General features: G+C 40.4%; 2 protein-coding genes across 2 annotated transcripts in view; one reads left to right on the forward strand and one right to left on the reverse strand.

The window, feature by feature from the left end:
• Positions 1–7579, forward strand: part of SARC_05325 (hypothetical protein) — a 13938-nt gene extending 6359 nt beyond the window's left edge. Inside the window, exons 8-16 of the mRNA XM_014300825.1 lie at positions 178–316; positions 1293–1413; positions 2015–2146; positions 2754–2822; positions 4137–4273; positions 4806–4873; positions 5549–5615; positions 6194–6248; positions 6717–7579. Of these exons, the coding sequence (XP_014156300.1) occupies positions 178–316; positions 1293–1413; positions 2015–2146; positions 2754–2822; positions 4137–4273; positions 4806–4873; positions 5549–5615; positions 6194–6248; positions 6717–6776 (848 nt within the window). The 3' untranslated portion in view covers positions 6777–7579. The remainder of the gene's footprint in view (positions 1–177; positions 317–1292; positions 1414–2014; positions 2147–2753; positions 2823–4136; positions 4274–4805; positions 4874–5548; positions 5616–6193; positions 6249–6716) is intronic.
• On the reverse strand, positions 6840–9374 carry SARC_05326 (hypothetical protein; the record flags this gene model as incomplete). The annotated part of the gene is made up of 3 exons (XM_014300826.1): positions 6840–8218; positions 8483–8899; positions 9065–9374. 3 exons carry the CDS (start codon positions 9372–9374, stop codon positions 7788–7790), a joined length of 1158 nt encoding a protein of 385 aa, XP_014156301.1. The 3' UTR covers positions 6840–7787.
• Positions 9375–13262: the final 3888 nt, after the last annotated feature.

Here is a 13262-nt window from a genome sequence, read left to right on the forward strand (position 1 = left end):
ATATATATGGATGTGTGTGTATGTGTATGTGTGTGTTTATTCCTTTCTTTTTCTGTGTGGATATTAGTATTTTGCGTAGATACATATATATGTATTTATGAATATAGTCTTGTATATTATAAAGACTTGCATGTTTTGTATCGTGTGTCATTTATTTCAAAATAACACCTACCTCAGTGGCTGGATTTTCCGCTTCTTATGTTACCAAGCAACGGGCGTCCATCAAGGTTGCGTTTGTGGAGTCGAAGGAAGTGACAATGAAATTCCTTCAAGACTACGTTATTGAACCGCTGACCTCCATCTACAACACTATAAGGTACGATCCTCCTGTCTTTGCATACACGTGCGTAGAAAACTTATCATCGATGTTTTACTGTTTTTGACTTTATTCAGCAACTCAGTTGATGAATACGGTCTTGCAGGCCTAATCCTGGGCTGCGCAATTTGACATGTAGCGTCTGTGCAGATTATCGTAGCAGATTATCGTTTGCAGCCATTCATACCCTGCCCCTGTAATTGAAAACCTCGAGCACTTGCAATTGCTGCACGTTAAAACTTAAACTATTCAAGCCTGCATATATGATCAACTTGAGTATGAGAGTGTTTGTGTGGATTTAGCGACCTTTCGTGTTCATCCTTTTCCTTGTGCGTTGGATCTCCTTAAAATATGTGTGGTGGTAGTTTTCTGGTCTGGTACATATTATAGTGAGGCGCTTGCGTAATTCTATACACCCTCTGTCTTCATTGTGTGGTGATTGTTTACTCAGCTGTACAGGACAACGCCAACAACAATGCACACACAAACATCTCACCGAGAAATGGACTGCGAACAACGTGATATAACATATATATTGTAGCGATACAAACCAGCACCTGGACTTTCTTATTCCGTCTAGATTCCGCTCCACATCTTTCATCGCATACTCACGAGACAGCTGTACTCGTAGATTATGTGTGCACTTTGGCCTGCTAATGAACTGATTGATTATCGAATCATTGCGCAAATCTTGAGCAATTCGAATTTGATTATGCAAGTTATCCAAATATACTGTTTCCTTTTACATGTTGCATACTTTTATGTAGTCCCAGACTCAACCCAAAAATAGTTTTTATATATCTAGCTGGTTTAAGTTTATGTTCATTTTGAGTCGCTTCGTACTTTAAGTATGCTTTATTATCTTCCCGTTCAAGTACACACACCATACCTCTCAGTGATAGTCCGTACTACTACATCACTGTAGTGTGTCACAAAATGCCATAATTGTAACATGACATGTCGTTTGACACTTCAGATTTGACACTGAGAAAGATGTACTGCAACAGCGGGCCCATAACTTGGAGGTGGAGACCGAGTCTCTGAGGCGCATGGTGGTTGAATTTGCCGGTAGTCACGCCATTCCCCAGGAAGAACCGGTAATCATAATTATGTCGAGTGCTATAATATGTAAACATGCAAAATTGTATGAGAAGGTCATAGTTGTGTTCTCTATATTTTTATCCGCAACTACTCATTAGATACCTAATTGTAGATGCAAGTATCTATATTTCATAGCCCACATGAGAATAGCGTCCATGTATGTGCACAAGATGCATTTGTCATGCTTGCAGTAGTAGTCAACGTGATCTAAGTATATCTGCCATTGCTCTCATTTGATTTCAAGGTACCTCAAGAATAAACAAGATGGTCATGTGTAGCATTATGTGAACGACCTATATAGGAATAGCCTGTATCTAGGGCACCTTTTTAGATACGAATGAATGTGTTGTCAGCTATCCTGTGATTGAAAAGCTCGTAGCCAGGGCAGAGGCCCCAGAACATAGGACTGATCCGTATCAACCCCATCTATATGGAAACTACTATGTACACACGTATTGACAGCCATCCTCTGTGTGCTATAGCTCGCAGCCGAGGCAAAGGCACGAGAACACAGGGATAACCCGTATCAACCCTATATTTAGATTAGAGAAACCACCTTTCCGAAATGCATTAACAGTCACCCTCTGTATTACATAGTTCGCAGCCAAGGCGGAGGCACCAGAAATCTCAGCAGCCTACCAACAGGTGCTGATGAAATATGCCGCAGACATCAAACATCCCCTGAAGAATGCTTTGACTGGCGACATGGTACAGAATGTTTTGATCCAGGTAAGCCGGGGCAATGGTCTTGAAATGATGTTATCTAGTCTGAGAGATTGACCTGAAATGAAATCCGGTCATTAGGTTCTTCTGAAACTGTTAAATTTGGTCAGGAGTTTGTCCTGACTCTGTTCATGGGATTTCAAAATTCGACTGCTACCAACCGCTTCAGGGCTCGTGCACTGTTCAAATGGGCATTCCTAGTTTACATGCCGGTCTCGAATCCGTAATTTCCCGAATCTTAATCTCTCGAGTATGGTTATACTTGAGATCATCTCGATAAGCCTGTTCTTATTCACGTACACGATACAAGGACCGAACCTTCTAATAGCCAACGTATGTGCGGTTGTTCGTATTAAATTGTGTGGGTTTTATCTATTTGGCAATGTCTGGTTAAGCGGACCGGATAATAAATCCAAGCAGTGCCTAGGCAAATCAGTCTAATTCGGATACGATGCGTTATATCGTATACTCTTATTCCATACGACATTAAAGGACTATACTCGACTTTACGTGAGATTTTACGACCTTGTCCGACTCTCGATAGACTCAAAGTATCCCCTCAATCGTACACACTCGCTTCTCATCCACACCCATCATCTTTTGGCGGCCCCAGGTTCAAAAGCAAAAGGTGGATGCCGGCAGTATGATGGCGGCCATAGATAACCTAATGGCGTCCAACGAGGTAGGTGACTCACCTTCTGATGTGCGCGACCGTGCTTGTTTCTGGAGGCATTGATCAACACCTGCATGCATATCCTTCACTATGCCTATTTCTGAATGTAGCGCTCTACTCTAGTGCATCTCTGTTGTCACTCTGGTGCTTCTCTGTGTTCCCTCGTGTTCTTTATGTTCGTTATTCATCCTTCTATATGTAATGCTGAGAGCTAGTATACCTCTCAGTTTCCTTATATTTCACTATGCCTGTTCCTGGATCCGTCTTAATTCTGCGCCTGCATCCTGGTACACTGCCCCGTGATTTCAGATTAAGTAATTTCCATGATCTTCCACTGTTTCGTTCAAATCTGAATAACATTAGACGTCGACAAACCACCGTTCTACGTCCACCTAACCGCACCGCTTCCTTATTGTCTCGTGCGTAGGGTCTGATAATTCTGTAGATCATGTCAGGTCTCTCTTTCTTGTTCTGTCTGTTTGTTCTGATCCTCACTGCTTCTTGTTCTGTCTGTTCGTTCGCTGCCTAGCCCACCGTAGTGTTGTGTGTGTGGTGTCGTTCAGCTCCAACACCCCATCTCTGTATCCACATATTTCCGTTGAATCCGGTTGTTGGATCAAAACACACCTCCTACCTCTCGCGGGGGTTACAGTTCTACATATGTCCCACACTTTCAACTTGGCTTGAGCCTACGCTTGTGACGTCAGGCTCACATCCCATGCCCTTGCATTTACCAACTCAATTGAATCATACTGGAGATGTTCCAGGCTGTGTCTGTTATCTGTGATCGATATGATATACCCTGTCACTTGCCAACCTTGCCTTCAAGTACTGCTTTTCTTCCTTGCTTGTGTGATATCCTGTGGCTGGATCGTAGAACTGTCTTTCTCCCACCCTGATCCCGACAGTCGAACATCCACATCGGTTTGCGTATCGTGCCTGTTCTGTTTGCTATGTTATATCTATTCCTGTGTCCTATACAGTTTCACCCACAGGTTGCATTCATGGTGGTGCCCGTCAACAGATCTCTGTGCTTTTCCTGTGTCCCGTTGGCTGTCACTGTGATATATCAATTTCTACGATACAGTCTCGCACCATCATATCATACACAAACTGATCAATTGCTGATACGTCCACTGCGACATCCGTTCTATGCCATAGTCGTATCGCTGACATTATATCTCTTCATGTTCACGCTAGCCTGTGCCTGGCTGCTGAACGCACTCCCATGTCCCTGCACCCCTTCTCGCGTCTCATGTATATTATCTTGTATATCATCTCCGATGTCTCTGACTTTTCTGCCGTGTCTCTCTCACTCCCCAGCTTAATTTCCAAATGCTGACTGCCTTTCCCACGCTGTACCTGTTCTTCTATGCCGTATCTGGGGTGTGGTCGAGCATCCAAAGATACCGCGGAGTCTACAGCAAGAGCCTAATCCTGTCCTTCAATCTACAACTCAGGTATGCACATTATTTCATGAGGACTCAAGAAATAAAAATCTCTTGGCTTCTATTAAAACTTGGGTATTTGAGTTCTACCTTTCAGCTTTGAACTCAGGTATGTATGTCCTACAACCTGAAAATCAAGCAGGTAAACGTATTTGTTAAATTGGCGAAAGGCGCCTTTCATGGGCTAAAGTTGGAGGGTATTACGTGACGAGATTCAGCTATCAATGACTCGCACGTATTACGTATGTCACAGGGCTTCCTGTGGTGTGTGCGCATGTCGGCCACACTCGAGTATATCAGATTTCACACTCGAGCAAATCTGGAATCTGATCCAACTGTCAAACAAATTTGATCTAACACTCAAGAAAATCTGAATTAACACTCAGGTGGTTCGGATCTAACATTCAAGTATATCTGATCTATCACTTCAAGTAAATCGGATCGAACACTGAAGTAGATCTTAATTCACACACAAGTAAACCTGATCTAAAACTCAAGCATATCTAATCTGACACTTACGAAAATTCTATCTGATTTCGAACAGGAAACTCCAAAAACTCAATATGCGCAGCTCACGGGCAAATACTGATGCCAAACAATGGGCATACAAAGGTATGTGAACCTGTCAAGTACCAGACACTTTAACACCTTTATACGACTTGTGGCGAAGTTTATGCATTTCCCAGTCAATTTGTGCTTTGAAGCCCGCAAAGTGCGAGTATCACTTTCTGTGGATAAATAACTACATTAGCGGACACATATCAATACAGAGTAGAAAATACATAATTATTTATACATATGTAGCTTCTAGTTTTGTACAGCTTTCATAGCAGCGTACATTGCGAATCTGCTGAACAATGCATTGTCGAATACGAATCTGTATATATATATGTATCTCGCCCTTTCAGAATGAGTCAGAGCAATAGGTAGCATATTTTACGTATGTTAACGTGTGATGTTTATGTGTGCTCACATACATGCTTGTATCTTTCCGTGTCCAGTCCTTCTGTCTCAGCTGCCGTACCATTCTTGCGTTCACGTATCCGACTGTATTCAGGTCTCACTTCTGAATACCCCGTTGCGCCTACCAATACGTTAGCCGACCTGTAACCTTAGGCACAGACTCCACCTTCACATAGGCCACACTGTATACACTTGCTTGTATTTCTCTCAAATGACCTGCGTTAGTAAATGCCAACCTCGCTAGACACACAAGACTCAGCATACGGGAACTGATTATAAATAGCGTTCGACTCTTATCTAAACTGATGTGTGCTTGTTCGCCAGGTCGTATTCTTGGTTGCTTAGCTGGACTCCGCCGTGCTAGTAACAAGCTGTCTGCAGGCGACGAGAGGTGTGTGTCTCTGAGAAGGACGTAGATATATGCATACCAAATGAGAGACATCAAAGTCTTTGATGTGCACATAAGTGTTAAAGATGAAGGAAAAGGGTGAAGCCATGCCTTTTTCAGGATAGCATTCTGATATTTGTTCTAGCCCGATTCTATACCATTGTCCAAAGGGGTGTGTTTGGGTATGTGTTAGTGTTAGTAGTAATGTTCGGTAGTTTCATCTGTCCGTGGAGTATGGCGTTCAGCATCTTTTCTCGCGTGTATAGTAGTCGTACGAGAAAGGAAGGAAAAGGAGCATCACAAACAAACTTGCTACCGCCAACCAGGGAGTTGGTATGACGTTGTGAGCTTTGGATGGCTTTGACATTTGCCAAAGACACACCTTTACAAAATTCGAGACTTTGTCGTAAGTCCAACAATCTATTCCGAACTCTTCACCAATAAAAGTTGACCCATTACCTATCGCCTTTCCCTTTACCCCAATCCAGTGACTCCAATTGATAGTCTCAACATGATTCAATTTGTTCTGACAAGATCTCTAATCAGCACGCATTAATTCCCATCACACGCACTGCCTGCAGCATGTTTCTTTCTGATATCCGTGATTTGGAGAAGGTGCCGTCCGGGGAACAACAGGTAGGACTCCGATGCATCGAAACTATACTAAACTTTATGTTGGCCTACGGATTTTATGGGGGTGTGTGTGAATTTGTACTTGTGCGCATGCGAGCATATGGTTGGCAGAACAGACACTATGCACGTATATATGTGTATGCGAGCGACTGTGGCTCGTGGACATGGTTACAATCATAGTATGGAACACATACAGCGTGTGTATTTTATCAATTATCACCCAACGTGCATTTATATACTTATATGATATTCAAAGTACACGATATTCACAGTAAAGTACAACCACAGAGACGTATAGCACAACCAGACATGAATATATATTCGTGTTGTGTGTACAATGCGACATGTTATTTATCAACACCACAGAAGAGGATCAGAGGCACGCATATATTCGGTTGGCACAAAGCCGATAACTTTGCGGTTTCGATTTGCATATTCAAACGTTTTGGACTCTCATCCCAAATATCACAGGTGCGGGATCGGGTGCATATTGTAAATCGGATCTATCGCTCATACGACTTCCTAAAGTAAAGTTGAGATTGAGAATTGTCAGGTAGAAATTGGTAAACGCTGTAGTACGAAGCAATTGACTCGAATACGCTATCGCGGCAATGGCGGTAGCCAGAGGCATAGTACACATGCGGAAAGGCATAAGAGAAAGCGGGGTGGAGGGTGATATAGCGACCGATATAGGGCCACGCCGAACGAACTTGGATATATTATAATGTAACGTAAGCATAACAGTAGATTTGAAGCGTGAGTAATCGCCTGCAAAGCTCCCCTAGACGTGAAAAATTATCGTAATGGCCGTGATAGTTTCCGAGATGATCCGCTATGATAGAGATGTACTCAATACAAGGGTCACAAACCGGTTTTGGATTCTACTTTATTTCCAAACTACATGCCTTATAAATTATATTTCATCGTCTCATTCAGGTGGCGCTGCTGATTGCGTCCGCTGATATTTCTAAATTATTGTTTCTAATATTTTATACTGTGTTCGCCAGTGAGTGCAGCTCATGACGTCTCTGTGCGGCTCGTTCGCCATTCCCTAGTTGTAGAGAGCTGCTGTGACAATCCCGTGGGAGCTGTGTGAACTCCGTTTTGTAATCGAAAACATCTAATACCTTGGCAGAAAAAAAAAGCCCAGATTTGCGCAGATCACACTTCTACCTCGGAAGTACTGCAGAGTTAACGTTACCCGCATATTTTTGATAGTAAATCCATCATCCACTGAAATTCAACCTCGCTATTATACGAAAAGTTCGTGATACCGCATCAGCTAACCCGACTTCTCACTTCGTTCCACATTCCCTTGCCTGTGTGTTCCTTGGTGTTGTGTCACTCGTTGATACAAGGCCACCAGCAACCCAATACACTCATAATACATGTATGTATCGTTCCTGAAACGCATCAGCCACAAGCGCTTGCGTTCAACCGCATCTCCAGTCTCTGGCGATGACACACCATTCCATAGCTGCTATCGTTTAGCTGTGCTTTGCATGCGACCTCTCGCATGTGCTTATTGCGCTAAGTAGAACATTACAGGAGAACACCACGGCTAGTCGAAGCGCTCAGATTACCGGGTGTGCTTAGAGACTCAGCCCCTGTGTGATGCACATCTACATAATTATTCTTCTCCTGATCTTCCTTCCGCACCATCCCGGCCGTTAACTCTTGTTGTGCGTTGAGCACAGCGACAGTATGAGCGACAGCATTCTCCATAGACATCGCTGTCATCCGCGTCATTCGATCCTCTGCGATTGTTTGCATATGTGTGGCTATGCCTATGCGCGAGATGAGCGCGGGTGTGTAGCCCAGCCAAATTGCGACCAAGCAAACATACAGATCTAATATAAATATTTCGTTCAAGAAGCAATCCGCAAAGAACATGAAATCCAGCCTAATGCCTCCTTGTTCGAAGAGAAAGGAGTTGCCATCCTGTGTCAGAACCGCAAACCAGTATGTGCCCACTATACACAAACAAGCCAAGGGATGGGGAGAAACCGTGTATTAGTAATTAATTTAAATTTGTGCAATGAAACTCGAGCATCTCGTCGCAGATTCGTTTTCATCAGAACATGCGCATCTCAGTCAGCAAAGAGGTATTTCGCAATAAATGATCATTGTAATACATTGGATTCGACATAACACTGGCATACGCCGCTCTACTATAGGGTGATCGAACCATAATCATAAGCACATGGCGTGGAAGTAAATAGTGTATTTGAACATACCTGTGACTACAACGGCTAGAATCAAGATCCTTGCATTATTCTGCCAATCGCTGTAAAGAAGCTGTACCCTCCGACACTTGAACGTGTAATAAATGAATGCTCCAGCCGTACAGGTTTCGGTCACAAACAATGTAACCAAAGATATTATTGAGCTGTGCTCCGATGTCAAGTAGGATACATAGAATACGATTACAGGCACTAACCATATGACTTGGATGTAGAGTATACCCTTGGTGTAAATATTTTTAGGCAGGACCGTCATAGAACTCGCAAACACAAGAGCTATGAGTCTCTGACGGATTATGAAGCTGCCAAACACATTGGCAATCCCCACCCAGAAGATTGATTGTGCGACCAACTTAACCGGTGCTTTGGATATTACACCGTTCTTTTCAGCTGCCAAAACTAGGAACGAAGCTGAGTATACGAGGAGACTGATAAATCGGTGAACCAGATATGCAGCCCCCCGACTTTTGACTAAAGGGTTCTCTCTGTGCCGATAGATAAGTATGTGACATATAATCACGATAGCCCATTGAACCAACAGTGCCCCTAATAACAGGTAAATCAAATAGCTCCTACGCTCATCTGGCCATAAGAAGTAAGGCGAGCAGAACGCAATGTTTATAACACCAAACACGACCACCGCACACGCAAATACGACCCAGCTGATCTGACTGAATATTTGACATGTCAGTTCCTTTCTAGGTGCAGCAGGTACTTGCCGAGCAAAGTGCCCATCTCTAGCACTTGCGGGTGTTTCTCTTATCAATTGATGTGGAGTGAAGCTATCTGCACTATTCTGGTTTAAATTCGAAGCCACTGTGAGCGTATTATCCTGTGGCAGCGACGACAAGATGTCTAATTGCAACGCCGAATCTTCCTTAGTCATGATTTTATGAAGCAAACACAAAACTCGGACAAGGTTCTAGTTTTTCTCATAGTGTGCTCTTATTGTAGATGAACGCTTCAGTGGTTATAAATAGTCATTAACGAAAGTATTCACGTAAATACTAGTGTTTCAGTTTGAAGAAGAACATTCATAATTTATCACCACACAACGCTTTATAGAAAAGCAATGCTTTACTGTTTATATACAAAACAAAAATACAACCGCCTTCATAAATAGCCTTCTGTTTGATTTCAGAAGGCGATGCCGCCTTTCATATTTTTTAATAAAAAACAACAACAAAAATAGCCTCCTGTCCTACAGTCCTTCGCTTAAGTTTATGAAGACAAAAACTTTTTTTAGGTATTTATGGCCCTCTTTATTTTTATACATATATAAATATAGCTTTATTTATTATATATACATATTTGTACAGTACTGAACTTCCTTTTTTTTTCTTTGTACAGTACACTCGAGTTAGTCATTACACTGAATATATCTTTTTATTTCCAACAAAATATTAATACGGCGTACATGTGTATTTATTTATTTATATACTTATTTACGTTTTAGCCCCCTCTAATAAATTGAACTAGAGGCTAAATATGCCTCTATAGAACAATATTGAATATTCATCATGCAAATATTTACAAACGTAGCTTATTTATATTATTTTTTAAAACAACCCCATCCATAGACTATTAAGGGGACTCGATTTTAAAGAAGCAAACATAATTCACTATATCCGGTTTTGGATATGATCCCAATTTTGTTTTCTCGACTTTTTCTAAAAACATTTCAAAAAAATATTGCGAAGGAGCCAAGTTGATAGCTCTACTGGTTCATACAGTTATGTATTTTGTCCTCCGGACATTAGTCCGATCAGGCATATAATTTTAATTCTTCTCTAGAGGGTCAAGTGTATTTATCGATTTATGAACAGGGGATTGTGCTCTTTTCGACCATGTCAAATCTTGGATTTCCAGGTCGCGTATTAGCAGTTTGAACCTTCTAAGGGTTCTAATATATAATAAATACAAGTATTGTTAGTTCAGAAATCATCATTGTGGTATAGAATACTTATTATGCTTGCTCAAAATCACTTTTTGGTGTGCATATTCAATTATGTGTCTTCGATATGATTTTCTGACCTTCGTTGTACCTATATAAGCATAATTAAACCATAGTAATGTTATTGTAATCGTTTGTAGGTGAATATGTAGTGAATTTTGGCAAAAAGTTCAGGAAATGAGATTCATCGTGCAATCGATGGCATGGCACAGCAAATGACGGAAGCACACTTTTTCTCGATTTTAGCAGCTGTAGCTTAAATTACGGTTATAAGAATACATATACGATATTGTTTTGGCAATGTTTGTACGTGACAACTTTGAAACTTTACTAATTATGTGTATTTAGACCCAATATTCGCGCTTTGGAGGTTTCCGATGTTGTGTTAGACTCCTAAGCATAGGTGTTCTACTTGTACTACGACCTTGGCGCCTTCGCAGATCATTTACGAAATATTTAAATCTTGAAATATGCCAAAATATATTGGGGATAAATTGAAGTTCAGATTTAGTAAATCAGGAACGCTTCTTTATTTTTGGCCTTATCTTATCCCCTTTGAGGCTTAGAACATGGAATCACGGAAGGGGTGTTTTCAGATTTTGTATAAAAATAGTAGCATGAAGTTTATATAAAGGCTACCTTTTTTTTTGGCCCTCGTACATAATGGTCATATTTTTTTATAAATAAGTACTATTTTTCGGTTTTCCACTCTCTCTAAATACAGTCTAAATATTTACACTCTACAGGGTATTTACACTCTCTCGCGAGAGAGAGTACATAGTATTTTAAATTTTAAAAACGAATTGTACATACATACAGTACTTTAAAAAAATAGTAGTTAGATTTTGGAGTTTTGTTTTATAAAAACAAAAAGAGAGGGGCATGATTTCGAATTCAAAATCCTTGACCCTCTACTAGAGAAGAAAGAAAATATGGCTGAACGGACTAGGCAAAATCGCCTTTGAGTTTTGACCGCAACAATCTCTCTCTCTCTCTCTACTAGTAAAAATATTTACATAATGTACTGTACTCTAGTCTCTATCCTATAGGCCATAACCCCTCAAATCTCAAATTCTCAGTAGTCAATAAGTTTTTAGTAAAATTATGTCTATAAAATTTAGAAGGCTATGAAAATTTAGTTAAAAAAAATGTTTTTTAACTTTTTCTAAAAATAGTAACAATAGAGGGCTAAAGCACATGGCCTTCAGGATTTGGGTCTCAGCTATTTATAATATATTTTTATTTTTTTTAAATTCATAGCCTTTTGAAATCAAACATGTTTGATTTCAGAAGGCTATGAATTTTTTTTTAAATTTACGATTTCCGCTACGACGAAACCTGATTTCTGCTTGCGACCCTGATCCAGAGGGCCATGCACGTTCTAAAAAGTATTTTTTTTAGAAAATAGCATTCATAGGGAATGTATGAAGAGAGCCATGAAAACTGAAAACGGTTCCCCCCCCTCTGGCGGTCTGGTCAATACTGCCTTCTCTGCTGGATAGGGTAGTCTGGAGTCTGAAGTCTGAACACTGGGGACAGACAAGAAGCCGGGTGGCGGCGGGTGCCCGGGTCAAACAGCATCTTTTTTTTTAATTACAAAAGGCAGACATGAATTCTTGACCCTCTGTCCTCTGGGAGGCTCTGGCCTCTCAGTAGTCAGTATGTAGGACACAGGTATTTTAAAATAAATGGATTTGTGACCCGAATTCAGAATTGCCTTTGAGTTTTGAGTTTTGACCACAATCTCGCTTGTGTGAGTCTCTCTCTCTACTGAGTCTCTATTTACTTCTAAAATAGTAGTCTCTACTCGCTCTGTTTTTTTTTAAATAAATTAAAATAGTCACCGATTTCACTCGAATTCAGAATTGCCTTTTGAGTTTTGACCACAACATCACTCTTTGAGTCTTGGAGTCTCTAAATAATACACGTATTTAAAGTAAATAAAAAATAGTAGTAGAGTGTAGGGCCTATGCCCTATGGCGCTAAATAATAAATAGATTTTAAATATCTAACTATTTTAAAGCATAGCCTTGTGGCTTTCTATAAATAGAAGGCTATCCTTTTGTGTGTTTTTTGGTGGCTATGAAATGTCCTATGATGAAGAATCGTACAACAGAAGTGCAGCATACAATATACGTATGAGGTACCCTTGCCTGCAAATCGCAAGCTCCGATTTCTGTACGGCAATTGTCAAAATGATATGGATTATAACTGAATAATGACAGTTAGAGATGCATTTTTCTTCGAATCGTGTGCGTTGTTAGATGCCAATCTTCGTATGACGAATGAACACAAAATCATGGTGTCAACTCCCAGGTTTTGCCACGAAGAATTTGCGTATTCAGCATGTAATTTCCGCTGCCATAGAGTATGCAAGTATTCTATACTACATGATTTGAGCTCATAAAAGGATTGCCTACACGATATTATCCGTGCCGCACAACAATAGGCAAGCCTCCAGGATTATCTAAATTGCGTTTATGAACATTATCCAGTATAACCCCTGCAGTCTCTCGCTTTCGAAGAAAAAAAATAGGTCACAAGGAGTCACCAATGACAAGTAAGAGGTCGAAAGAGGTGTCTGTCGAGATCGAGCTATACACAAGCCAAAAAACGACGCATCAGAACAGCTCTTTGATATATGTGTGTATATGTATGTGTATTTGTATATGTATAGATATATATAACTATATATATATATATATATGTGTGTGTAAATATATATAAATAGATATATATTTATATATATATGTACAAATATATATATATGTATATATATATATAATATTATATTTACATATATGAATATATATACATATT

The sequence above is a fragment of the Sphaeroforma arctica genome, assembly GCF_001186125.1.
Source record: "Sphaeroforma arctica JP610 unplaced genomic scaffold supercont1.335, whole genome shotgun sequence".
In the NCBI taxonomy this organism is placed as follows: Eukaryota; class Ichthyosporea; order Ichthyophonida; genus Sphaeroforma; species Sphaeroforma arctica.